This window comes from Mytilus edulis, chromosome 8 (genome assembly GCF_963676685.1).
Source record: "Mytilus edulis chromosome 8, xbMytEdul2.2, whole genome shotgun sequence".
Taxonomy (NCBI): domain Eukaryota; kingdom Metazoa; phylum Mollusca; class Bivalvia; order Mytilida; family Mytilidae; genus Mytilus; species Mytilus edulis.
In genome coordinates this window covers 1,335,760-1,361,623 of record NC_092351.1, presented here as the reverse complement: position 1 = coordinate 1,361,623, position 25,864 = coordinate 1,335,760, and the positions used below count along the sequence as shown (strand labels likewise).

At 32.2% G+C, this 25,864-nt stretch overlaps 2 protein-coding genes across 2 annotated transcripts; both read left to right on the top strand.

Moving 5' to 3' along the window:
* The first annotated feature begins 6,510 nt into the window (after window positions 1-6,510).
* Window positions 6,511-19,204, top strand: LOC139486677 (ankyrin homolog). The gene is made up of 4 exons (XM_071271598.1): window positions 6,511-6,544; window positions 9,089-9,733; window positions 14,225-14,839; window positions 18,867-19,204. Exons 1-4 carry the CDS (start codon window positions 6,526-6,528, stop codon window positions 19,202-19,204), a joined length of 1,617 nt encoding a protein of 538 aa, XP_071127699.1. The 5' UTR covers window positions 6,511-6,525.
* Window positions 19,205-19,300: 96 nt separating this feature from the next.
* On the top strand, window positions 19,301-20,083 carry LOC139486676 (ankyrin repeat domain-containing protein 50-like). Its single transcript, XM_071271597.1, has one exon. The coding sequence runs from the start codon at window positions 19,301-19,303 to the stop codon at window positions 20,081-20,083; it is 783 nt and encodes a 260-aa protein (XP_071127698.1).
* The last annotated feature ends 5,781 nt before the right edge of the window (window positions 20,084-25,864 follow it).

Below are 25,864 nucleotides of genomic sequence, written 5' to 3'. Positions count from 1 at the left end.
ATATTAGTACTACATTAACAAAAATGTATTCTTCTTTCGATAGCAGATTGTTAGCGTAAATGAACGATGACCCCATTTTTTTATTTCATTTTTCTATTAAGTATGAGATAAAGTTTATTTATAGAAAAATATAGCGAAATCCTATATTAAATAAAAAAATTGATTAAGACCCGCGAGCCCCCTTAACATGTTTGTTTGTGCTTCACCTTCCCGCCCCACCTCAACTTAATAAACTCCTCCTCCTTTCCACCCTTATTGCTACAGTTGTGTAACAATACAGCACTTAAAAGAGAGACAGGAAATGGAGAATATGTCAAAAAGATAACAACCCGACCAAAGAGCAGATTAACTAGCACATTAGATAAAGATATTAAGACGCAAATTATTACACCACGAGTACTCACAGCTACTAGAAGCAAATGTTCCATAAGATTTCAGTCTCAATCGGTATTCAATCAAACAAACATCGCAAAACTTGAAGTTTTCATTTTAGTTTTTGTTGGTTTTAATTAGTAGAACTTTAAAAATGTGCAGTGAATGTTGTGCTCATAACAGTTATTGTCATATGTATTGTAGTTTTTTTTTAATGTGTTGCTACCAATGAATCGAACATTTAAAGTTAAAAAACAATCCACAATACTACTAGGCAAAAAAAGAAACCTTACATTCTTATAAGATCATTTTTTTTTTATAACAAATAATTGATAACAAAAACTTAATGGAATAGTTAGCTAACATAATTTTGACATCCTTTATGGGTGCATTTTACATAGACATATTAATCGTATAATTTAAGCAAAATGAGGATGTAAAATTTGATGTACGCCTTTTTTTGCTTCTTAGTTACATTTGTTGTTGTTATAGTGATTAAGATGATAACGTAATGTTGACTGTTGTACCCCTATTTTTGACATTTTACCTATTGTGTCTGTTTGTTTTGTTTAAGCATAGGTGACAATATAATGGAATTTGATGCGACTGTCATACAAGTGAGAGGTTTAGCTAGCTGTAAAACCAGGTTCAATCCACCATTTTCTACATACTAAGAAAATGTCTGTACCAAGTCAGGAATATGATAGTTGTTATCCATTCGTTTGATGTGTTTGAACTTTTGATTTTGTCATTTGATTGTGGACTTTCCTTGGAGTTCAGTATTTTTGTGATTATACTTTTTGAAGGCACAATAACAATTTTTTTTTATTGAAAACAATATTGCACATTTTCGGACAATTTTAACAGGACGAGTACAGAATTCGGGTTAACATGTCAATACCCTGTATGATCACCTCTTGCATTTTTGACCGCCTGACACATCCGTCGCATGGAATAATAAGACGTGGAATTAAACCATGAGGGATGTTGTTTCATTACCCAAAAAGTGCTGTTCGGAGCTGGGCTAGCGTTTCCGGTGGATTTTGGCTATTTCTGATATATTGTCCAAGTTCGTCCCAAAGATGTTCAATTGGTAATAAATCTGGAAACATTGCTGGCCAAGGCAACACACTAATATGGTTATTCTCCAAAAAGGTCATCGAAATGTGTGCCACGTGACAATGGGCGTTGTCCTGTTGAAAAACGTAGTTAAAACGATGTCTTCGGAGAAACGGGAGAACAACTGGAGCCAGAATGTCGTCCCTATACCTTGTTGTATTTAGGTTACCAACGATGATTTTGAGCTAGGTGCGTTCCTGGTAGGTAATTCCGCCCCATACCATGATTCCGCCACCTCCAAACCGATCTGTTTCCTGCACGCATGCATCAGAAAATCGTGCATTGCGTCTCTGATAGACCCTGGCTATGCCGTCGCTAAATTTCAAGTTGAATTAGGATTCATCAGTAAAAATAACCTGTCTCTATGTTTGCCTATTCCATCGAATCTGTAGCCGTGTCCATTGAAGTTGCGCCATCTTGTAACGCTGCGTAAGGAAAGGTCCCTACAATGGACGACGAGATCTTAGACCAACTTGACACAATCGGTTATGAACTCTTTGAACAGATATTATGTTGTTATGTCTTCCGTGGGTTTGTCGTGTAGTTATTGACGCGTTTACGAATCGATTCCGGAGATGAATGATGCTGATGTGTCTGTCTGGACGTAACGTCGTTTCACGTGGCCTGCCACTACGGGGGCAATTATTTGTTGTGCCAGTATCTCTAAGACGAGTCTTAAGCCTTTCAAAAGTCATTCTAGAGACATTAAAATGATTTGCAACTTGCACTTGAGTCATTCCTGCTGCCAACATCCCAATAGCTCGTTCCCTCTCATTTTGGCGAAGACGGGGCATTGTTTTACGTGTATTTTTTTCAAATTTTTAATGTGACCTTTTGTTAACAATCGTGTTCGACACAATAAATGACATAACGGACAACTCGATTCCAAATCTATTCAGATAAATTTTTGAAAAAATGGTTATTTGTTTGAAATCAGAAATCAGAAATTCTAGAAATTTCTGGCTCCTCAGAGGTGTACATCCTTAATATTAAAGAATTCAACTAACAGAGTATTTCTTATTAGTCTTTCCCCTTTTCCGTGGAAAGACCTATTGGTTTTCTTCTGAGATTTTATTGTTTTCTTCCGCCACATTTTGTTCTTGCGTACAATTGTGGTTTCGCAAAATATCGCTTTGATTTTTCGCGTATAATATGAACAGTTAATGCGCTTTTTAAACTGACCCTGTCAAATGTACACTTTATGGTGTAAGAATTATTTTCCCGAACACTGTTTTTCTTGTGTCCACTACTTCTTCGCAACCGTAAAAGATTTCGAGAAATTTATTCTACCAAAGTGCTTGCTATATCTTCAAGATGCTGAGTCGGTTTGCACCAAAGTACTCCGGAGTCTCCATATGAGAGTTATTTCCCCTTATGCATTTAATATAAATGATATGCATTTAAACTCATAAACCGTATGCTGTATAAACCTAGAGTCGCTTTATTAAAGGGGTTTGGGTTCCAACTTAGACAATTAGGTCAAGGTCAAAGATCATGTTCTAAATTTTAACTGTCACTTCAAACTGCTTTTATCATGTTTACTCAGAAAAAAGTTAGGGGTAAAATTAAAAAAAAGTGAGCAAAATATTAGTCACGACATAATCTTAGTCGAGAAAAAATGTCGAAATGTTACACATAGTATTTTGTTTTCGTGCCACTGAAATGAAAAAAATAAACAAATTGACTAATTATAGCTTCAAACTTTACAGCTCTCGTAATGCGTACATGCAGTTTATCTTTGTAAATCATCCAATGCCCACAACCACCAATCTAGCCTTTCCCATCCCTACCCCGCCCCCCGCCTTTTTTTGAAATCTCATGTACCCATATTTTGACTATTTTATTAATTGTGACTGTTTATTTAACGCATCATGTAAATGTAGCGGAATTTGATGAGACTGTTATTAAAGTGAAAGGGTTAGCGCTATAGAACCAGGTTTAATCCACCATTTTCTACATTTGAAAATGCCTGTACCAAGTCAGGAATATGACAGTTCTTGTCCATTCGTTTTTGATGCGTTTTGTTTTTTGATTTTGCCATGTGATAATGGACTTTCCAAATTGATTTTCCTCTGAGTTCAGTATTTTTGTGATTTTACTTTTTTCTATATTATTATAAAAATGCTAATCCTTCTCTTTTTATGAATAAATTTCTTTCTGAAATACAAATATATTGCTGCCAAAAAAAATCTGCTCTAAATCATGTACATGTATATCTGAAAATTAATCGATACACGTTTTGTTAAGGACTATAGCATTAGCATTATTAATGTGAGTATGCAATGAGTGAGCCGACCAGTGGTCAAGTTTACCTCAAAAATAAATCGAGAACATATATTTTCCGTTAGCAGTATGAATCACGTGCAGTCTGCCTGACGTTCTAATCTGGATTGAGAAACTAAAATCTGACATAGAATTCCCTCCAAAGTTCGTAAATAGTAGTAAAATCCTAGAATCGATTTTCTAAACCTGCATCTTTCTGAGTATATCTGCTTGGTACACGTGACGTCACAATCACTGTATCCGGTACTACCTTAAATGAAATAGGGGTTTCCCCTTTTCGAAAAAATTAAAATGTGCACGTACATTTTAGACCATGCAGGTCAGGTCCGATTTCCTTTAAATATAAAATTGAATACAAGCACACCCAATAAGATCAATAATACCCAGACTGCTGTCTCCTGATATGTCAAGACGTGTCGCACAATACTCCGTCAAAAAGTAAAAAAAATCGTTGTTTCGAGACTTAAAATGAACGCAGAAGTTAATGCATGGTGTAAGAAAATGACCCAGGATCGCTTTCTGAGGCTTTTAGAAGGTCTACAAGGTATAGAACCGTTTATAGATAACAAAGAAGCGACAGCTTATCAAAATGTAAACACAGAAAAAAATGGCGACCTACGCCGAAGTAATTTCAGATACACATTTAAGTCACATTATCTGGACAAACTAACATTGAAAAAATCAGTCAATATAGTAAACCAAAGGATTCAAATGACCCTAGTGATCTTGTTAAGCCAATTTTTTTTCTCTAAAAGATCAAGATGTGCATGGCTCGGAAAAACCTCCTCAGGCGCAATGGCTAACTAATGTTTTTTGGACATGATAAAGATGAATGAAAAAAAAAAAACTTTTTTGTAAAATAGAGAAAATGATGATATTGTTCAAGATCAATTTTAGTAGGGAAAATACTAATTATTAAAGCATTAATTTTGCTCATTATTTTTTCAATTGCTCTTATTTAACACATGTTGGTAACAAATAAACGATCTCTTAAAAAAGAGTAATTTACTTTTTTCAATAAAATTATAACACATGATATTTGGATACAAAATTACAGACAGCAAGTATTACCCAATACATTTTTTGATTACAATTATTTGTTTTTCAATATATAAGTCGTAATATATATCTGAGCAGAAAACAAAATACATAGACGTATTCATATTTTTTATTAATGAATACACCAAGAGAGTAGATACCAATTTCAATGGACATAAGACAACAAGTTCAATGTTACTTTCAATTAAAAGAAACATAATCAATGAATAAGTTGTTAAATTGTTAAATAGAGTTTTGTAAAAAACAAACGTTTGTCAATGAATTTAATCAGCTGATTATTCCCTGGATAGTCCGTGGATTGTAGTAGGGTACGTCAAGAGAAGCTTGGAATCTTGATGGTTTATGTAACAAGCAATATTTGATGAATACAATTATTATGTAGTTAAAAAAAAAATTAATAAGTTAATAAGATACGACACACATTCTGAAAGCCGTCTTAAAATAAAACTTTTATAAAGAAAGATGCAAGGATTTTTTGTAGGTGTGTTTTTACAAATTTCATCATTTTATGACTGTTATATTTTTTCTGTCTATTCGAAATAACATAAAGAATGTGGTGCACACTGAATAACGGCCGCGTTATTTTGAATAGACGGTAAAAATATTAAAGTAATTTCTTATAATTTAATTCTTATTTCCATATTGAAACGTAGTAAACCACGAAAAACGTTGATGACGTCACGGTCACATGACAAAATTGTATCTATGAACTGATAAACAAAACAACGTCAGCCAATCAGAAGACGCGTTACATGAACACTAAAAATTTTAAAATAGAAAAGTAGGACACATCGTTTGCTTAATTTTTTTTATCAAAAATCCTTGACAATATACTATTGGATCTTTAAAATGCATAACTTAAACAATCTTATTTTTGTGTGTATTACATGTATATAGGTTATCTAGTCTCCATTTTTTGTGCTTCCATGAAATATTTTAGAATTTTTAAGTGTTTTATTGAACTTTCGAAAACATCGTTCCCCCTCGTATAAGCTCGCTTGAGGTGAAATTCATGTGAGTTTCACGTGTGGTTCACATGGATCTAAATTCACTTGAAGTAAATGTGAGTTAAATTTGCCTGTGTAAGAAAAATTTGGCAACTTAACGGTTGCTTTTCTGCCGTTCTGATACAATGTTTACAAACACTACCAGCACAGAGTCAGGAACTAACAGCACCAGCCAGCTGGACCGAAGAACCGAACGTTCTATCGCAAGACAACCGAACCCAATTAGGAAATACACTCATTTCAGCAATTTTATACTATTCATACGGAAGCCGCATTGACGCAATAAAATTGAAAATGGAAATGGGGAATTTGTCAAAGAGACAACAACCCGACCAAACAAAAAACAACAGCAGAAGGTCACCAACAGGTCTTCAATGAAGCGAAAAATTCCCTCACCCGGAGGCGTCCTTCAGCTGGCCCCTATACAAATACAAATAAATATACTACAACAGTGATAATGAACGCCATACTAATTTCCAAATTGTACACAAGAAACTAAAAATTAAAATAATACAAGACTAACAAAGGCCAGAGGCTCCTGACTTGAGACAGCCGCAAAAATGCGGCTGGGTTAAACATGTTTATGAGATCTCAACCCTCCCCATATACCTCTAGCCAATGTAGAAAAGTAAACGCAAAACAATACGCAATGATTTTTATTTTTATTTCAGTCATATTGGTTGTGATGTACGTGATATTTGATAGTGAGTATGATAACATATTTTCAAAGTTTTAATTTTCTGTTAAAATGCATTCATCTGGATTTGCATTGTCTGTTTAAGGTCCTGTGCGGATAAGGGAATATCGGTACCTATACTTTTTGATGACCAACGAAACTTATAAGAACAAAAAACAAATAAGAATTACAGAGCAAATCTTTGATACATGTCGTGTGCAGGTTTTAAGGTTTTTCCTGTCGTAAAGCGCACCGAGGATTGTCTGGATTGATTAAAAGAAAGACTTAACGTATGTTCTGTTTAATATGGATTGTCTTACTTATTCATATCTGTCAAAAAATATTATATTTGCAAAAAAGGGCATTGTATCACATTTCACTGTTTACATTTAAGTTGTATTTTATATCCTGAAAAGTTTAGTAAAACGCCAAACAGATTTATTATAAGATATACTTAAACCCACTGCTGTTTGACGAGTATTTAGATATACCAGCAAACAAAGTGTAATTAAGATATTTTTGATAAAAAATGGAACTCGATAATCAACTCTCTTATCACTAAAGAAGTTGCTACATTAAAATTCTGAAAAGCGGATGCTAAGTTTATGCTCTAAAAATTAAGTGTTTGTTTCTCAAGTCATGATTTCAAAATAATATTTTCACCGAAATATTCATAACAATTGTTTTTTAATTTCTTTTTCTTCATTTTGGTATAAAAATAAAAAAGCAATATTAGACCCTAACCCCCCCCCCCCCCCTTTTTTTAGCTCACCTGGCGTCGTTAACTTTTACAAAAATTTTCTTCTCTGAAACTACTGGGCCAAATTTATCCAAACTTGGCCACAATCATCTTTGGGGTATCTAGTTTTAAAAATGTGTGGCGTGACCTGACCAACCAACCGAGATGGCCGCCATGGCTAAAAAAGGACATGGGGGTAAAATGCAGTTTTTGGCTAATAACTTACAAATCAAAGCATTTAGAGCAAATCTGACATAGTAAAATTGAGTATCTGATCAAGATATATTAGCCCTGAAATTTTCAGATGAATCGGACAACCCGTTGTTTGGTTGCTGCCCCTGAATTGGTAATTTAAGGGACATTTTGCTAGAGATAAACTGTAAACAGCAATAATGTTCAGCAAAGTAAGATTTAAAAAATAAGTCAGCATGACCAAAATGGTCAGTTGACCCCTTTAGGAGTTATTGCCCTTTTATGGTATTTTTTTTACCACTTTTCGTAAATCTTAGTAATCTTTTACAAAAATCTTCTCTTCTGAAACTACTGGGCCAAATTAATTCAAACTTGGAAACATTCATCTTTGGGGTATCTAGTTTAAAAAATGTGTGGCATGACCCGACCAACTAACCAAGATGGCTGTCACAGCTAAAAATAGAACATAGGGGTAAAATGTAGTTTTTGGCTTATAACTCCAAAAGCAAAGCATTTAGAGCAAATCAGAATTTACATTGTTTATTAGGTGAAGATCTATCTGCCCTGATATTTTCAGATGGATCAGCCAATCCGTTGTTAGGTTGCTGCCCCTGAATTGGTTATTTTAAGAAAAATTTTCCGTTTTTTGTTATCATCTTAAATATTATTATAAAAATAGAGATAAACCGTAAACAGCAATAATGCACAGCAAAGAAAGACCTAAAATAAGTCAACATAACCAAAATGATCAATTGAACCCCTAAGGAGTTATTGTTCTTTATAGTCAATTTTTAACAATTTTCCTGAAATTTGTAAACTTTTACTAACATATACCAATGAAATTACCTGGCCAAGTTCATTACCGATAGAAATAATTATAAGGAGCAAAAATGTTCAGTGAAGTAAGATGAACAAACACATCACTATCACCAAAACAAAATGTTGTCATGAATCCATCTGCGTCCTTTGTTTAATATTCACAGATACCAAGGTGAGCGACACAGGCTCTCAAGAGCCTATAGGTCTATTAGCCTTGCGGTTCTATAGAAAATACGGATATTTGGTAATTTGACTGGCGAGAACCGAACACATTTAGTCTTATTTAACAATTCACATGGAACACAGACATTCAAATGTCATAGTACGCTCCATTAAGGTGTGATTCAGCAAGATTGTGAACTGTTTTTTAATAATCATACACTTACATGCAATAACGTTTGGGTTATTTCAAAAACGTTATGCCCAGTTTTCTGTTATTACATTTATTTCACTTATTTTATATATCAAAGTGAGGATATTACACGTTTTTACATTTTTTCTTTTAAAAACTAAACTCTTGTATAACGATGTTATTTTATTACTTTACTTATAGTTTGATCTGTTTACGACCAATGGCTGCATTAATAGTCATTTAAAGGAGATTTATGTGCCCTTCAAAATCAATAATTGTGTTTAAACGTATGATACCATGTGGGTTCTGAATTTATCAGAAAAGTAACTTTTGTAGCATAAACAAATACCCAGCTTAAAATGAACCATTCTAAATGATTGTTATGAAAGATTTATTTAGTAGGTAAACAAATACTGAACGCCTATCGTTTTAACAAAAATGACACTAATCTTAAAGGTTTTTCTCTGCAGGTATTAGTGTAGACCAGAGAGATTTAAAACACAATGACGACAAAACAATTAAATCAGACAACAGTTATGTACAAAACATAAAGATTGAGGGTCTGTCAAATGAAGCTTCTCCTACAACAAATGATTACTCGTCGTTGTCAGAATCTGATATAAACGTTATTCGTAAACATAATGATATTGAAAAAGACAGTTTACTTAGTGCTTGTTATAAAGGAGATTTATCAAGTGTTAAAAGTCTTATTGAGCAAGGTGCTGACATTGACATTACCGACACGATTGGATACACGCCATTGTCATTGTCCTGTTATTTTGGTAACAATAATATAGTAAACTTACTGATAGATAAAGGTTGTGATTTACATAAATCTAACAATGATGGAATGACACCTCTAATGATAGTTTGTCGTGAAGGACATATGTCGATAGTAGCCCGTCTTATTGCCAAAGGTGCTGACATTAACTCTACCGACAAGGATGAAGACACGCCATTGTTATTGTCATGTTATTACGGTTACATTGATATAGTAAACTTACTGATAGATAAAGGTTGTGATATAAATAAACGTGACAATGATGGAATGACATCTCTAATGAATGCTTGTCGTCGAGGACATCTACCGATAGTAGCCCGTCTTATTGAGAAAGGTGCTAACATTAATACTACCGACAAGAATGGAGAAACCGCAACTAAATGGGCATCGAAATGTGGTAACAACGACATAGTTAACCTGCTTTTGGACAAAGTTTCTATTGAACATAAATTTAACGATATAAGGAAACCACCACTTGAGAAAGGTTCTAATAATGAAGATATGGTAAGAGATGAAGGAAGTGATATACCACCACTAGAACAGAATGTGGCAGGTATGTGGCCGACATTAGCTTTATTAATTGTGAACTATTTTGAAATCATATTTCGAAATGTATTTAATCCATTTTGACATTTTTATAATTGTGTTTTCATTTAGTATACGTGTTATATAATTAGCAAATTTAGAAAAATATTATATAGAAGTATTTGATTTGTTTCAAATTTGAATTAAATCATTCAGATTTTTGATCGTATAATACCAGATTGTTTTCTAGAATATAATCTTTAATTAAAAATACTTATGCATACTTCAAATGAATCTTGATGAAACTCTGCTTTCTGACTTATCAAAATTAGATTAAGTCAATATACAAATTTTACAAAATTCATAATGGTGTCCAAATTGCTGTAAATACTGCAATTTTATTTTAGATTAATATCACAATATTGTTGAAGTATCTTTTTGTTTTGCGAATTAATAACATATACCTTTTAATCAAATGTAACAAATTCATTGGTTAGCTTCCTGTTTTAAAAGACATTTTTTATCAATAATAAGAGATTTAATAGATGAAACTTTATGTAGTGGTCTCCCATCGGCTGTTTAAGCATTTTGATTGAATACATTGTAGTTAAAATGATAGTTTTAAGAGGCATAATCTGTCAAGTCATGTTCACTGGTTTGGCCTTATTCTCATTTTGATAAAAAGTAAAATCACAAAAATACTGAACTTAGAGGAAAATCAATTCGGAAATTCCAAAATCACATGGCAAAATCAAATAACAAAACGCATCAAAAACGAATGGACAAAAACTGTCCTGACTTGGTACAGGCATTTTCAAATGTAGAATATGGTGGATTAAACCTTGTTTTACAGCGCTAAAACTTCTATCCAAATTATAATTCGTCTGAAATAAACGGTTAACAATGCACTTTTTTCGATCACATATTTCAGCATTTCATGTGTAGTTTTATCTTGACGACATCTAATTAACTATCGAGCTGACATCCGAAGACTGTCGACTGTCACATGACGCGATATTAAACGTAAAAATGAATACAAACAGATGGCGACCTCGTGAAATTATACGTTTCTATGTCTGTTTGATATCATGTTAAAATTGAAAACTAAATTAATTCCACACTCTTCAACTTTATTATTGAAGAATAAATTGTTCAAAGAAACTGATATTCCCTTGCACTTTTTGAAAGCAGCTTACCATATTGACGAACAAGTTGAAAGAAACAATTTTTCTATGAAGATTGGAAAAAATGACAAGTTCATATTGCAAAGATATATCGTGCCATTAGGCGAGGGAAATTTCGTCCCAACACTGGGTTGTTTTTGCAAGAATTCCATCGTAACATGATAAATCTGTTTAATTACACCAAATAGATTTTGACTGAAACTAACTGTACATGTGAAGGAAATCTTCTTCTTGTTTGTATACTAATAAGTTGTGGAGAGTTGTCTAATTGGCAGTCATACAACATCTTCTTTTTTATATGTAATATATAGTCTGTAGCCCCTTTGTTAATGAAGTGAAATAACAAACCGAAGGGTGAGGGGTCTGGGGGCCTAAGGCACGGTCGGTCCAGGACAAAGCCCAGTTGGACCAGGGGGGGGGCAGGGGGACGCTCCGCATATAAAGCGTTTTGGAACAGTTTCGACCGTATTAAAATGTGTACTTTTTGTTTTTGTTAATTATTTAACTTCGAAATGTTCGAGTCGAATGAAGACTTTTTCAGACATTTTTTTTGTGTTTTTGTACGCTGTGATAGCTTTTAAAATCACGGAGATTTGTTCCATTCTTTAGTATTTGTATTGCAAAGTAGATATAAAAATAAAAGGATATGGTATGATTGCTGATGAGTCAACTATCCTCCATAACGTAAATGGAAGTTGATGTAAGCAATTTTGTGAAGTTCAAATGACATAGATGTAAGCAAAGATGTATATCAAAGACATAATCACAAACATCAACACAATACTATAGTATGTGGAGTTTATGTTGGCCTAAACATATGAAAACAATGATTCAATCTTTTGAATTTCTAACTTGAAGTCATATTAATTCTGGTCACAATCTTAAACGACTTTTTTTCTTAACAGCAAGTGTGTCAGTAACTTTTTCGATATCAATTTCTCAATGTTTGTATTCATGAAGTATATAAAGACTAGAAAAAATTTATAATCGTGTCCAAATTGCTGTAAATACTGCAATTTTATTTTAGATTAATATCACAATATTGTTGTAGTATCTTTTTGTTTTGCAAAATAACATATATACCTTTTAATCAAATTTAACAAATTCATTCGTAAGCTTCCTGTTTTAAAAGACTGTAATTATTTATCAATAATAAGAGATTTAATAGGTGAGACTTTATATTGTGGTCTCCCATCGCCTGTTTAAGCATTTTGATTGAATACATTGTAGTTAACATGATAGTTTTAAGAGGCATAATCTGTCAAGTCATGTTCACTGGTTTGGCTTTATTCTCATTTTGATAAAAAGTAAAATCACAAAAATACTGAACTTAGAGGAAAATCAATTTGGAAAGTCCATAATCATATGGCAAAATCAAATAACAAAACGCATCAAAAACGAGTGGACAAGAACTTATATTCCTGACTTGGTACAGGCACGTTCAATGAAGGATATACAGACTAGAAAGTCTTGCTGTATTCATTGTAAAGCGGACATAGATTATCACTCTTGTCATTTCGCTAAAACTTCTCTCTGCTGTTGCTGTTGTCACCGGCATTGTAACTAGAATCAGCAAACAAATGTAAATGTTTGGATAAAGGTTATTGTTTGTCACTGGCAGATTTTCTCAAAGAGACTCCGCTACGATATCCCACCTTACCATCCATCGTTCAATTTCCTCGCGAAATTGTGCAACATTGTTAACCGTCAGGTCATTTATATACGTCTCAAGTAATATGATGATTGCTTCCTAATTAATCCTTTTTGGCGTTGTTGATATCAAAAACTGGGCAGCAAACCGCTCTTCGTTAGAAACTAATCTGCGTGTAAGTTCTTGTATCAGGTCATCAAGAAATGGAAGAAAGTTTTAAAGCATGCACGTTTCCAGAACTGACTGCGTCTTGGGCGTTTCAACTGGTACATTTACCCGATGTCGCTGTCTACCGGCAGCTATCGGCATTGAAAAGATACAAATAGTTTCAGAATGTTTAACACACATCATGTTCATAATTGATAATAGATATGTATCTCGCTGTCCGATTCGGATTGACAAATTCATCTGTCTGTCTCTCTCTCTCTCTCTCTTTTGTTTGGTGTGAAAACGACGTGCATGCACGTGCTGTTCAGTGAAGTAAGATGTACAAACACATCACTATCACCAAAACACAATTTTGTCATGAATCTATCTGCGTCCTTTGTTTAATATTCAGATACCAAGGTGAGCGACACAGGCTCTTTAGAGCCTCTAGTTCTATTAGCTTTGTGGTTCTATAGAAAATAAGGATATTTTGTAATTTGACTGGCGGGAACCGAACATATTTAGTCTTAATTAACAATTCACATGGAACACAGACATTCAAATGTCATAGTACGTTCCATTAGGGCGTGATTCAGCAAGATTGTGAACTGTTTTTTAATAATCATACACGTACATGCAAAAACGTTTGGGTTATTTCAAAAATGTTATGCCCAGTTTTCTGTTATTAAATTTATTTCACTTATTTTATATATAAAAAAAAGTGAGGATATTACAAGTTTTTACATTTTTTCTTTCTCTTGATATTTTATTACTTTACTTATATTTTTTACAAACAATAGTTTGATCTGTTTACGACCAATGGCTGCATTAATAGTCATTTAAAGGAGATTTATGTGCCCTTCAAAATCAATAATTGTGTTTAAACGTATGATACCATGTGGGTTCTGAATTTATCAGAATAGTAACTTTTGTAGCATAAACAAATACCCAGCTTAAAATGAACCATTCTAAATGATTATTATGAATGATTTATTTAGTAGGTAAAAAAATACTGAACGCCTATCGTTTTAACAAAAATTACACTAATCTTAAATGTTTTTCTCTGCAGGTATTAGTGTAGACCAGAGAGATTTAAAACATAATGACGACAAAACAATTAAATCAGACAACAGTTATGTACAAAACATAAATATTGAGAGTCTGTCAAATGAAGCTTCTCCTACATCAAATGATAACTCGTCGTTGTCAGAATCTGATATAAACATTATTCGTAAACATAATGATATTGAAAAAAACAGTTTACTTAGTGCTTGTTATAAAGGAGATTTATCAAGTGTTAAAAGTCTTATTGAGCAAGGTGCTGACATTGACATTACCGACACGATTGGATACACGCCATTGTCATTGTCCTGTTATTTTGGTAACAATAATATAGTAAACTTACTGATAGATAAAGGTTGTGATTTACATAAATCTAACAATGATGGAATGACACCTCTAATGATAGTTTGTCGTGAAGGACATATGTCGATAGTAGCCCGTCTTATTGCCAAAGGTGCTGACATTAACTCTACCGACAAGGATGAAGACACGCCATTGTTATTGTCATGTTATTACGGTTACATTGATATAGTAAACTTACTGATAGATAAAGGTTGTGATATAAATAAACGTTACAATGATGGAATGACATCTCTAATGAATGCTTGTCGTCGAGGACATCTACCGATAGTAGCCCGTCTTATTGAGAAAGGTGCTAACATTAATACTACCGACAAGAATGGAGAAACCGCAACTAAATGGGCATCGAAATGTGGTAACAACGACATAGTTAACCTGCTTTTGGACAAAGTTTCTATTGAACATAAATTTAACGATATAAGGAAACCACCACTTGAGAAAGGTTCTAATAATGAAGATATGGTAAGAGATGAAGGAAGTGATATACCACCACTAGAACAGAATGTGGCAGGTATGTGGCCGACATTAGCTTTATTAATTGTGAACTATTTTGAAATCATATTTCGAAATGTATTTAATCCATTTTGACATTTTTATAATTGTGTTTTCATTTAGTATACGTGTTATATAAGTAGCAAATTTAGAAAAATATTATATAGAAGTATTTGATTTGTTTCAAATTTGAATTAAATCATTCAGATTTTTGATCGTATAATACCAGATTGTTTTCTAGAATATAATCTTTAATTAAAAATACTTATGCATACTTCAAATGAAATCTTGATGAAACTCTGCTTTCTGACTTATCAAAATTAGATTAAGTCAATATACAAATTTTACAAAATTCATAATGGTGTCCAAATTGCTGTAAATACTGCAATTTTATTTTAGATTAATATCACAATATTGTTGAAGTATCTTTTTGTTTTGCGAATTAATAACATATACCTTTTAATCAAATGTAACAAATTCATTGGTTAGCTTCCTGTTTTAAAAGACATTTTTTATCAATAATAAGAGATTTAATAGATGAAACTTTATGTAGTGGTCTCCCATCGGCTGTTTAAGCATTTTGATTGAATACATTGTAGTTAAAATGATAGTTTTAAGAGGCATAATCTGTCAAGTCATGTTCACTGGTTTGGCCTTATTCTCATTTTGATAAAAAGTAAAATCACAAAAATACTGAACTTAGAGGAAAATCAATTCGGAAATTCCAAAATCACATGGCAAAATCAAATAACAAAACGCATCAAAAACGAATGGACAAAAACTGTCCTGACTTGGTACAGGCATTTTCAAATGTAGAATATGGTGGATTAAACCTTGTTTTACAGCGCTAAAACTTCTATCCAAATTATAATTCGTCTGAAATAAACGGTTAACAATGCACTTTTTTCGATCACATATTTCAGCATTTCATGTGTAGTTTTATCTTGACGACATCTAATTAACTATCGAGCTGACATCCGAAGACTGTCGACTGTCACATGACGCGATATTAAACGTAAAAATGAATACAAACAGATGGCGACCTCGTGAAATTATACGTTTCTATGTCTGTTTGATATCATGTTAAAATTGAAAACTAAATTAATTCCACACTCTTCAACTTTATTATTGAAGAATAAATTGTTCAAAGAAACTGATATTCCCTTGCACTTTTTGAAAGCAGCTTACCATATTGACGAACAAGTTGAAAGAAACAATTTTTCTATGAAGATTGGAAAAAATGACAAGTTCATATTGCAAAGATATATCGTGCCATTAGGCGAGGGAAATTTCGTCCCAACACTGGGTTGTTTTTGCAAGAATTCCATCGTAACATGATAAATCTGTTTAATTACACCAAATAGATTTTGACTGAAACTAACTGTACATGTGAAGGAAATCTTCTTCTTGTTTGTATACTAATAAGTTGTGGAGAGTTGTCTAATTGGCAGTCATACAACATCTTCTTTTTTATATGTAATATATAGTCTGTAGCCCCTTTGTTAATGAAGTGAAATAACAAACCGAAGGGTGAGGGGTCTGGGGGCCTAAGGCACGGTCGGTCCAGGACAAAGCCCAGTTGGACCAGGGGGGGGCAGGGGGACGCTCCGCATATAAAGCGTTTTGGAACAGTTTCGACCGTATTAAAATGTGTACATTTTGTTTTTGTTAATTATTTAACTTCGAAATGTTCGAGTCGAATGAAGACTTTTTCAGACATTTTTTTTGTGTTTTTGTACGCTGTGATAGCTTTTAAAATCACGGAGATTTGTTCCATTCTTTAGTATTTGTATTGCAAAGTAGATATAAAAATAAGAAGGATATGGTATGATTGCTGATGAGTCAACTATCCTCCATAACGTAAATGGAAGTTGATGTAAGCAATTTTGTGAAGTTCAAATGACATAGATGTAAGCAAAGATGTATATCAAAGACATAATCACAAACATCAACACAATACTATAGTATGTGGAGTTTATGTTGGCCTAAACATATGAAAACAATGATTCAATCTTTTGAATTTCTAACTTGAAGTCATATTAATTCTGGTCACAATCTTAAACAACGTTTTTTCTTAACAGCAAGTGTGTCAGTAACTTTTTCGATATCAATTTCTCAATGTTTGTATTCATGAAGTATATAAAGACTAGAAAAAATTTATAATGGTGTCCAAATTGCTGTAAATACTGCAATTTTATTTTAGATTAATATCACAATATTGTTGTAGTATCTTTTTGTTTTGCAAAATAACATATATACCTTTTAATCAAATTTAACAAATTCATTCGTAAGCTTCCTGTTTTAAAAGACTGTCATTATTTATCAATAATAAGAGATTTAATAGGTGAGACTTTATATTGTGGTCTCCCATCGCCTGTTTAAGCATTTTGATTGAATACATTGTAGTTAACATGATAGTTTTAAGAGGCATAATCTGTCAAGTCATGTTCACTGGTTTGGCTTTATTCTCATTTTGATAAAAAGTAAAATCACAAAAATACTGAACTTAGAGGAAAATCAATTTGGAAAGTCCATAATCATATGGCAAAATCAAATAACAAAACGCATCAAAAACGAATGGACAAGAACTTATATTCCTGACTTGGTACAGGCACGTTCAATGAAGGATATACAGACTAGAAAGTCTTGCTGTATTCATTGTAAAGCGGACATAGATTATCACTCTTGTCATTTCGCTAAAACTTCTCTCTGCTGTTGCTGTTGTCACCGGCATTGTAACTAGAATCAGCAAACAAATGTAAATGTTTGGATAAAGGTTATTGTTTGTCACTGGCAGATTTTCTCAAAGAGACTCCGCTACGATATCCCACCTTACCATCCATCGTTCAATTTCCTCGCGAAATTGTGCAACATTGTTAACCGTCAGGTCATTTATATACGTCTCAAGTAATATGATGATTGCTTCCTAATTAATCCTTTTTGGCGTTGTTGATATCAAAAACTGGGCAGCAAACCGCTCTTCGTTAGAAACTAATCTGCGTGTAAGTTCTTGTATCAGGTCATCAAGAAATGGAAGAAAGTTTTAAAGCATGCACGTTTCCAGAACTGACTGCGTCTTGGGCGTTTCAACTGGTACATTTACCCGATGTCGCTGTCTACCGGCAGCTATCGGCATTGAAAAGATACAAATAGTTTCAGAATGTTTAACACACATCATGTTCATAATTGATAATAGATATGTATCTCGCTGTCCGATTCGGATTGACAAATTCATCTGTCTGTCTCTCTCTCTCTCTCTCTTTTGTTTGGTGTGAAAACGACGTGCATGCACGTGCTGTTCAGTGAAGTAAGATGTACAAACACATCACTATCACCAAAACACAATTTTGTCATGAATCTATCTGCGTCCTTTGTTTAATATTCAGATACCAAGGTGAGCGACACAGGCTCTTTAGAGCCTCTAGTTCTATTAGCTTTGTGGTTCTATAGAAAATAATAAGGATATTTTGTAATTTGACTGGCGGGAACCGAACATATTTAGTCTTAATTAACAATTCACATGGAACACAGACATTCAAATGTCATAGTACGTTCCATTAGGGCGTGATTCAGCAAGATTGTGAACTGTTTTTTAATAATCATACACGTACATGCAAAAACGTTTGGGTTATTTCAAAAATGTTATGCCCAGTTTTCTGTTATTAAATTTATTTCACTTATTTTATATATAAAAAAAAGTGAGGATATTACAAGTTTTTACATTTTTTCTTTCTCTTGATATTTTATTACTTTACTTATATTTTTTACAAACAATAGTTTGATCTGTTTACGACCAATGGCTGCATTAATAGTCATTTAAAGGAGATTTATGTGCCCTTCAAAATCAATAATTGTGTTTAAACGTATGATACCATGTGGGTTCTGAATTTATCAGAATAGTAACTTTTGTAGCATAAACAAATACCCAGCTTAAAATGAACCATTCTAAATGATTATTATGAATGATTTATTTAGTAGGTAAAAAAATACTGAACGCCTATCGTTTTAACAAAAATTACACTAATCTTAAATGTTTTTCTCTGCAGGTATTAGTGTAGACCAGAGAGATTTAAAACATAATGACGACAAAACAATTAAATCAGACAACAGTTATGTACAAAACATAAATATTGAGAGTCTGTCAAATGAAGCTTCTCCTACATCAAATGATAACTCGTCGTTGTCAGAATCTGATATAAACATTATTCGTAAACATAATGATATTGAAAAAAACAGTTTACTTAGTGCTTGTTATAAAGGAGATTTATCAAGTGTTAAAAGTCTTATTGAGCAAGGTGCTGACATTGACATTACCGACACGATTGGATACACGCCATTGTCATTGTCCTGTTATTTTGACAACATAAACAAATACCCAGCTTAAAATGAACCATTCTAAATGATTATTATGAATGATTTATTTAGTAGGTAAAAAAATACTGAACGCCTATCGTTTTAACAAAAATTACACTAATCTTAAATGTTTTTCTCTGCAGGTATTAGTGTAGACCAGAGAGATTTAAAACATAATGACGACAAAACAATTAAATCAGACAACAGTTATGTACAAAACATAAATATTGAGAGTCTGTCAAATGAAGCTTCTCCTACATCAAATGATAACTCGTCGTTGTCAGAATCTGATATAAACATTATTCGTAAACATAATGATATTGAAAAAAACAGTTTACTTAGTGCTTGTTATAAAGGAGATTTATCAAGTGTTAAAAGTCTTATTGAGCAAGGTGCTGACATTGACATTACCGACACGATTGGATACACGCCATTGTCATTGTCCTGTTATTTTGGTAACAATAATATAGTAAACTTACTGATAGATAAAGGTTGTGATTTACATAAATCTAACAATGATGGAATGACACCTCTAATGATAGTTTGTCGTGAAGGACATATGTCGATAGTAGCCCGTCTTATTGCCAAAGGTGCTGACATTAACTCTACCGACAAGGATGGAGACACGCCATTGTTATTGTCCTGTTATTATGGTTACATTAATATATTTATCTTACTGATAAATAAAGGTTGTGATATAAATAAACGTGACAATTATGGAATGACATCTCTAATGAATGCTTGTCGTCGAGGACATCTACTGATAGCAGCCCGTCTTATTGCGAGAGGTTCTGACATTAACGCTACCGACAAGGATGGAGACACGCCATTGTTATTGTCCTCTTATTATGGTTACATTGATATAGTAAACCTACTGATAGATAATGGTTGTGATATATTTTTTTTATAATGAATTTTCTTTATTGTAACAAATAGACTAGCACAACATGTATGAACAAAGGTGTACAGAATGGCATTTTAACACAAAAGAAGTATTATATAATAAAACAACAATTGAATATATATGGTGGTGCAATAGTAGCTTGAAAATAAATAAATATCTTATAACATTGAAGTCTTACTTGTTCTTGCGATATGCATAAGTGGTGTTTCAATCAAATTTTAACATTTATTATTTATTCTATGATAGGGGCCCAGGGACTCCAGTATTTGTTATATTCCTCTACAGAGAGGTTTTTAAATGAAATGTATTTTTCTAAATTCAAGTGTTCCTTTAAATAGTTTTTTAAAGCATTTAAATTTGGCAAAACTTCTTGTAGTTTTGTTCGGTAGATGTAGTATTTTGAAAAAAGAATAATCTTATTTTTAACAAAATTCAATTTAACATTTTCTAAGATACCAAATAAAATAATCATAATATTCAAAGGCAGTTCAATATTTGTCATTTCAAAAATCCAAATGTTTAGTGCATGCCAGAGACTGGCGACCATCGGACAGCTCCAAAATAAATGTTCTATGGTCTCTGGTCCTTCTTTACAAAATGTACACATGTTGTTACTATTTATTTTCATCTTGTAAAGTAGTGAATTAGTTCCCAAAATTCTATGGATAATTCTATATTGGAACCAGCTAAGCTTAGTGCTTTTACTATATTTTGTACACGAAGTGTGTATTTTTTTCCAGTTAATACCAGTCATATTAAGATGGTTCTCCCATTTTTCCTTTGCAGCAAATGTAATATATTTTTCATTCAATATGTTGTACATGTCTTTTGAACCTTTTTTTGATTCAAAAAAGATACTTATGTTAAAAGGTATTATTGCATGAATTCTTCTCTCGTTTACTTCAATATTTATCGTGTTTAACCACTCATTAAGCGAGTGTGCTATTCCATAATAATGTAAAATATTTGGCCTAAATTGATATAATTGTTGGAAATTTTGAAATGACATAACTTTGCCCTGGTCATCTAACAAATCTTGCACTGTCCAAATTCCCGCATTTGCCCAGTTTTTATAGTAGACTCTTGAACCACCAATTTTAAAGTTTTCTACCTCCCATAAAGAATAAGATAGAATTTCATCAATACATCTTGGTTTTCTAATTTGATTAAGGGTTTTCCAAGCATCAAAAACTTCTTGCCAAAATTTATTTGATGACCTTTTAATAGGCCCAATATAACTTATTTCAATAAAATTTATTTGCTCCACAATAGAGACTAATCTCACCCACTTTGAATTCGAATTATACAAACGTCTCACCCATGTAAGTTTTAGTCCCTGTATAAATGCTTTTAAATTTAGCATTTTTAAACCACCCTTATAATAATCTTGACATAAAAGATCTCGCTTGACCTTATCTGGTTTATTATCCCAGATAAAAGCATACATTTTATTTGTTAAATTAAGTAACATATTCTCATCTGGACTAGGGATAGATAGAAACAGATGATTTAATTTAGCTATGACCAAAGTTTTTAAAATGGTAATCTTTCCAAAGGGGGTGAGATACTGTTTTGACCATTTTTTCAAAGTGTTGTCTATATTATCTAAAACTGGCCTATAATTTAAATTAATCATTCTATCTAGGTCGACTGAAAAAGTAATTCCAAGTAGTTTAAATGTACTGGAGCCCCATTTCAATCCCCACTTTACACAAATTTGATCCTGACTATGTTTTTTGCTACCTATCCAAATAACACTTGTTTTTTCTATATTTATCTTAAGTCCCGAGATTTCAGCATACAATTGGAGAACACGAAGAGATGCATCGAGCGATTCTGGCGAGCCATCTAATATCAAGGATGTATCATCTGCATATTGAGAAAGTACAAACTCTGTATCATCTATAGTAATACCCTTTATCTCCCTACTATTTCTTACCAAAATGCCTAATATTTCTGCACATAGCAAGAAAATATAAGGGGATAAAGGATCTCCCTGTCTACAGCCTCTCTCTATAGTGAAGAATTCTGACAGACAGCAGTTTTGTGTCACCGCAGCTGTTATATTGTTATAGAAGGTTTTAACCCAGGATATAACAGATTCACCAAAATTAAAATATCTTAATGTATCATAAAGAAATGACCAAGATATGGAATCAAATGCCTTCTCAAAATCAATCAGCAGGAGAATTCCTGGAATATTATTTTCTTCAGTAAAATGTAGAATATCATATATCAATCGACAATTTTCGCCTATATATCTACCTGGAACAAAACCAGTTTGATCCGAGCTTATTAATTTTGACAAAACAGATTTTATTCTCTCTGCTATACAGCTTGATGCCAATTTATATGTAGAATTAAGTAAAGTAATAGGTCTCCAATTTTTAAGAAATTGTTTTGGTTTACCATCTTTTGGAATACATGTAATCACTCCCTGCCTCTGGGTGACAGACATTTGGCCCTTCCCATACCCAAAATTTATAGATCTAAGGACAAATTTACCAATATCAATCCAAAAAATTTTAAAAAATTCTGCAGTGTAACCATCAGATCCAGGACTTTTGTTATTTTTCATCCTCTTTAATGCTGCAGTTAATTCAGAAAAATTAATATTTCCCTCCAATAATTGCTTTTCATCCTCGCTAAGCTTTGGTATCTCGTCATAACAACATTCCCGTGTTAAATCAACCTTTTTTAAACAATCTTGTTTTCTATAAAGTTTTTCATAAAACACCTTTGTCTGATTTAAGATTTCTTTTTGTTCCTCCACTATAACACCATTTTCTAAAGTAAGTTTTTGAATAGTCTTATTAATATAATTTCTAGTCTCTAGATTTAAAAAAAAATTAGTAGGTTTTTCTCCTTCTTCAATCCACTGACTTCTTGACCTAACATATTGTCCCTGAACCTTCTTTTGTCTATACATTTTAAGTTCTGCTTTTTTCTGATCAATCTCTTCCAGATTTTCTACTGTTAGAGCATTTTCTTCTAATTGTTTTAATTTTGAAATAATTTCATTTTCAATTTTTATACCCGCCTTTTTTTTATAAGAGGCATATGAAATAGTTTTGCCACGTATTTCTGTGAGTAGAGTTTCTAAAAATAACTGGTCATCAACAGTAAATTCAATTTCAGAGTTGTCAATATTTTGTAAAATTTCATCTCTATATATCTTGACAGCATATTGTTCTTTTACTATATTTATGAGGTTTTTTATCTCTTTAACATAGTCAGTATCATGAAGAAGAGAATTATTAAACTTCCAAAGGCCTCTGCCTTTTATAAATTCATTAATCTTGAAAGAAAAGACCACAGGTGAATGATCAGACCTGTAACTATTATCAATTTTAACATCATTAACAAAGTGAAAAATATTATCAGAAATCAGAAAAAAATCTAAACGAGATTGTTTAAAGGGTTTTTTTTTCCTCCAAGTAAATCTTTTCAGATTGGGGTATAATTCTCTAAATGGATCAACTAGATTAAAGTCTTCCATTAGCTGTAATACTTTTTCTCTAGACTTTGGGTTGTTGATATTAACATAATTATGGGTATCAAGATTAAAACTTTGAATGAGGTTAAAATCTCCACAAAGAATACAAGATTGGTTATCAAATTCCTCAATAATGTCAGCCACCTTTTGATAAAAGCAAGGAGTGTCTACATTTGGCCCATAAATATTTACTAAAGTAATTCTTTGTTCTTCAATTGTAATGTCCAATCCAAGAAGATTTCCACCCTCATCTTTTTTAACTTTGTGAATTTGAAGATCAAAGTTTTCATTAAAAAAGATGGCCACCCCTCTCTGATTGGATGTAAATGAATTGAAAAGGCATTCTCCCTTCCACTGATTTTTAATATTTAATTCATCTTGTTCTGTAAAATGTGTGTCCTGAAGACAATATACATTAAAATTCTTCGACTTTAAATAGTTCAAAACATCTCTCCGTTTCTCCTTTGTATACAGACCTTGACAATTATAAGAAATTATTTTAAGAATATCACCCTTCATGCATGCGTTTAGCTTTATCAATATTTATAACTCTAATGATTAGTGAGTATACATAAATATACCATGAAATTTGTGAAATCAAGGGACTTTTAAAGTTCTTTTCCTTTAAAACTGTATAGTTTTTCCAGATCTGTGAAACCTTAAGACATATTTGTAATTTACAATAAATACATATATAAGAAAACATAAAATACAATAGCAAGACAAAGTCCAACATTAAAATCAAATACTAAATTTGCACTCTGAGACATTCACTGTTGTTGTATAGGATAGTCACTCTAAATGGTCTATGGGAGATAACTCAGAAGAAATTTCAATAAATACATTGGATTCAGATGGAAATTTAATTTGAGCACCCAACAGTGAATATCTGTATAGTTCATGTTATGTACATATTTTGAAAGATTATTTCATTCCTATAATTTCATATTACATTTAATTTTCTTACTGTCATTCTTTCGAACACACACAGATACTTTTCCATTATATGTGGTTATGGCAAAAAAGAAAAGATCACACAAGAAGCACAAGTATACAAATGTCCATTGTTCTGCCTTCAAATCTGATCCAGTCAGATTTGTCAATATTTTTATCATAAGATGTTGTCTTTATAACGCGTTCATTCATTTTGAAAAACAGTTTTAGTTAAATGAACTATTAGATGCATTCTAAATAAGCTTATTATGTACAATATTTCAAGACTGTCAGAGTTGTTCAATTGACTACATGTAGATATTGGAATTTCTATGTTTGTCCTTTGTATTTATGTATTAAAACTCCAAAGTCAAATACACAGATTTATATAATCCTATGTCTATTTAAGAAGGCAGAGATGTTTTATACTCAATATATCTCTGATACATTTGTACCATTAAAGATCAATATTCTTTATGATATTATGAGGTGCAGTTGTAAATATATAAGATTTATCTAAATATTAATATTTCTTGCTTAAAAGAACAGTGCGTAGTTGAGAGATGATTTCAAAAAATTAAAAACTCTGACTGACTTCAAATGTAGTGTCACTATATATATGTAGCAAAACTTCTGTATCACAGTGTAAATCAGATTAACGCATGATCAATATATCTTGAAAACTAACAAAACTATCTAACAGTCAAACACAGACTGCACATTCTGAGTGTGTGTATGCATATCTTATTAATGAGTAAGTTTCAGCAAAGATTGTGTAAAACTTACTACAGTAATGTCATTTCATTATAATGTACATGTACCATAAACACAACCAAGGAAAGATAATTTTAAACAAGCGTCTCATTCTTAAATTTGAAATATAAACATCACTTTAAAAGTGGTCTGTCCTTTACATATTCTAACTTCAACTCATTTGTGTCAGTCTGTATTTGATAAAATAAAGTAAAGCATATAGCAACCACAGCATTAAGCACATTATAGCAGTTCAGAATAAAAGTAAATAACTAGCAATAGCAAAAACTATGCATGTATAAGCAGCAGAGAATAAACATATAAATGAATAATAAAGGCAAAAATTTTAACTCAGCAAATTGGAAAATGAGTATATGTATATATATAAATCAGAATTAGCATTTACATTGATATGTGTCTGCCAATATATTGCAGATAATCATGCAAGAAAGCATAGAGAACAAGCAAAACTAAAGTAACAAAAAGCAAATAACAAATAAAAAAAAAATAAAAAAATAAAAAAAAACACAAACCAAAAATTAAGTATTTGCATAAATAGATTATAAAGCTGGAATGAAATTCCCTGTTCTATACTTACAATTTGG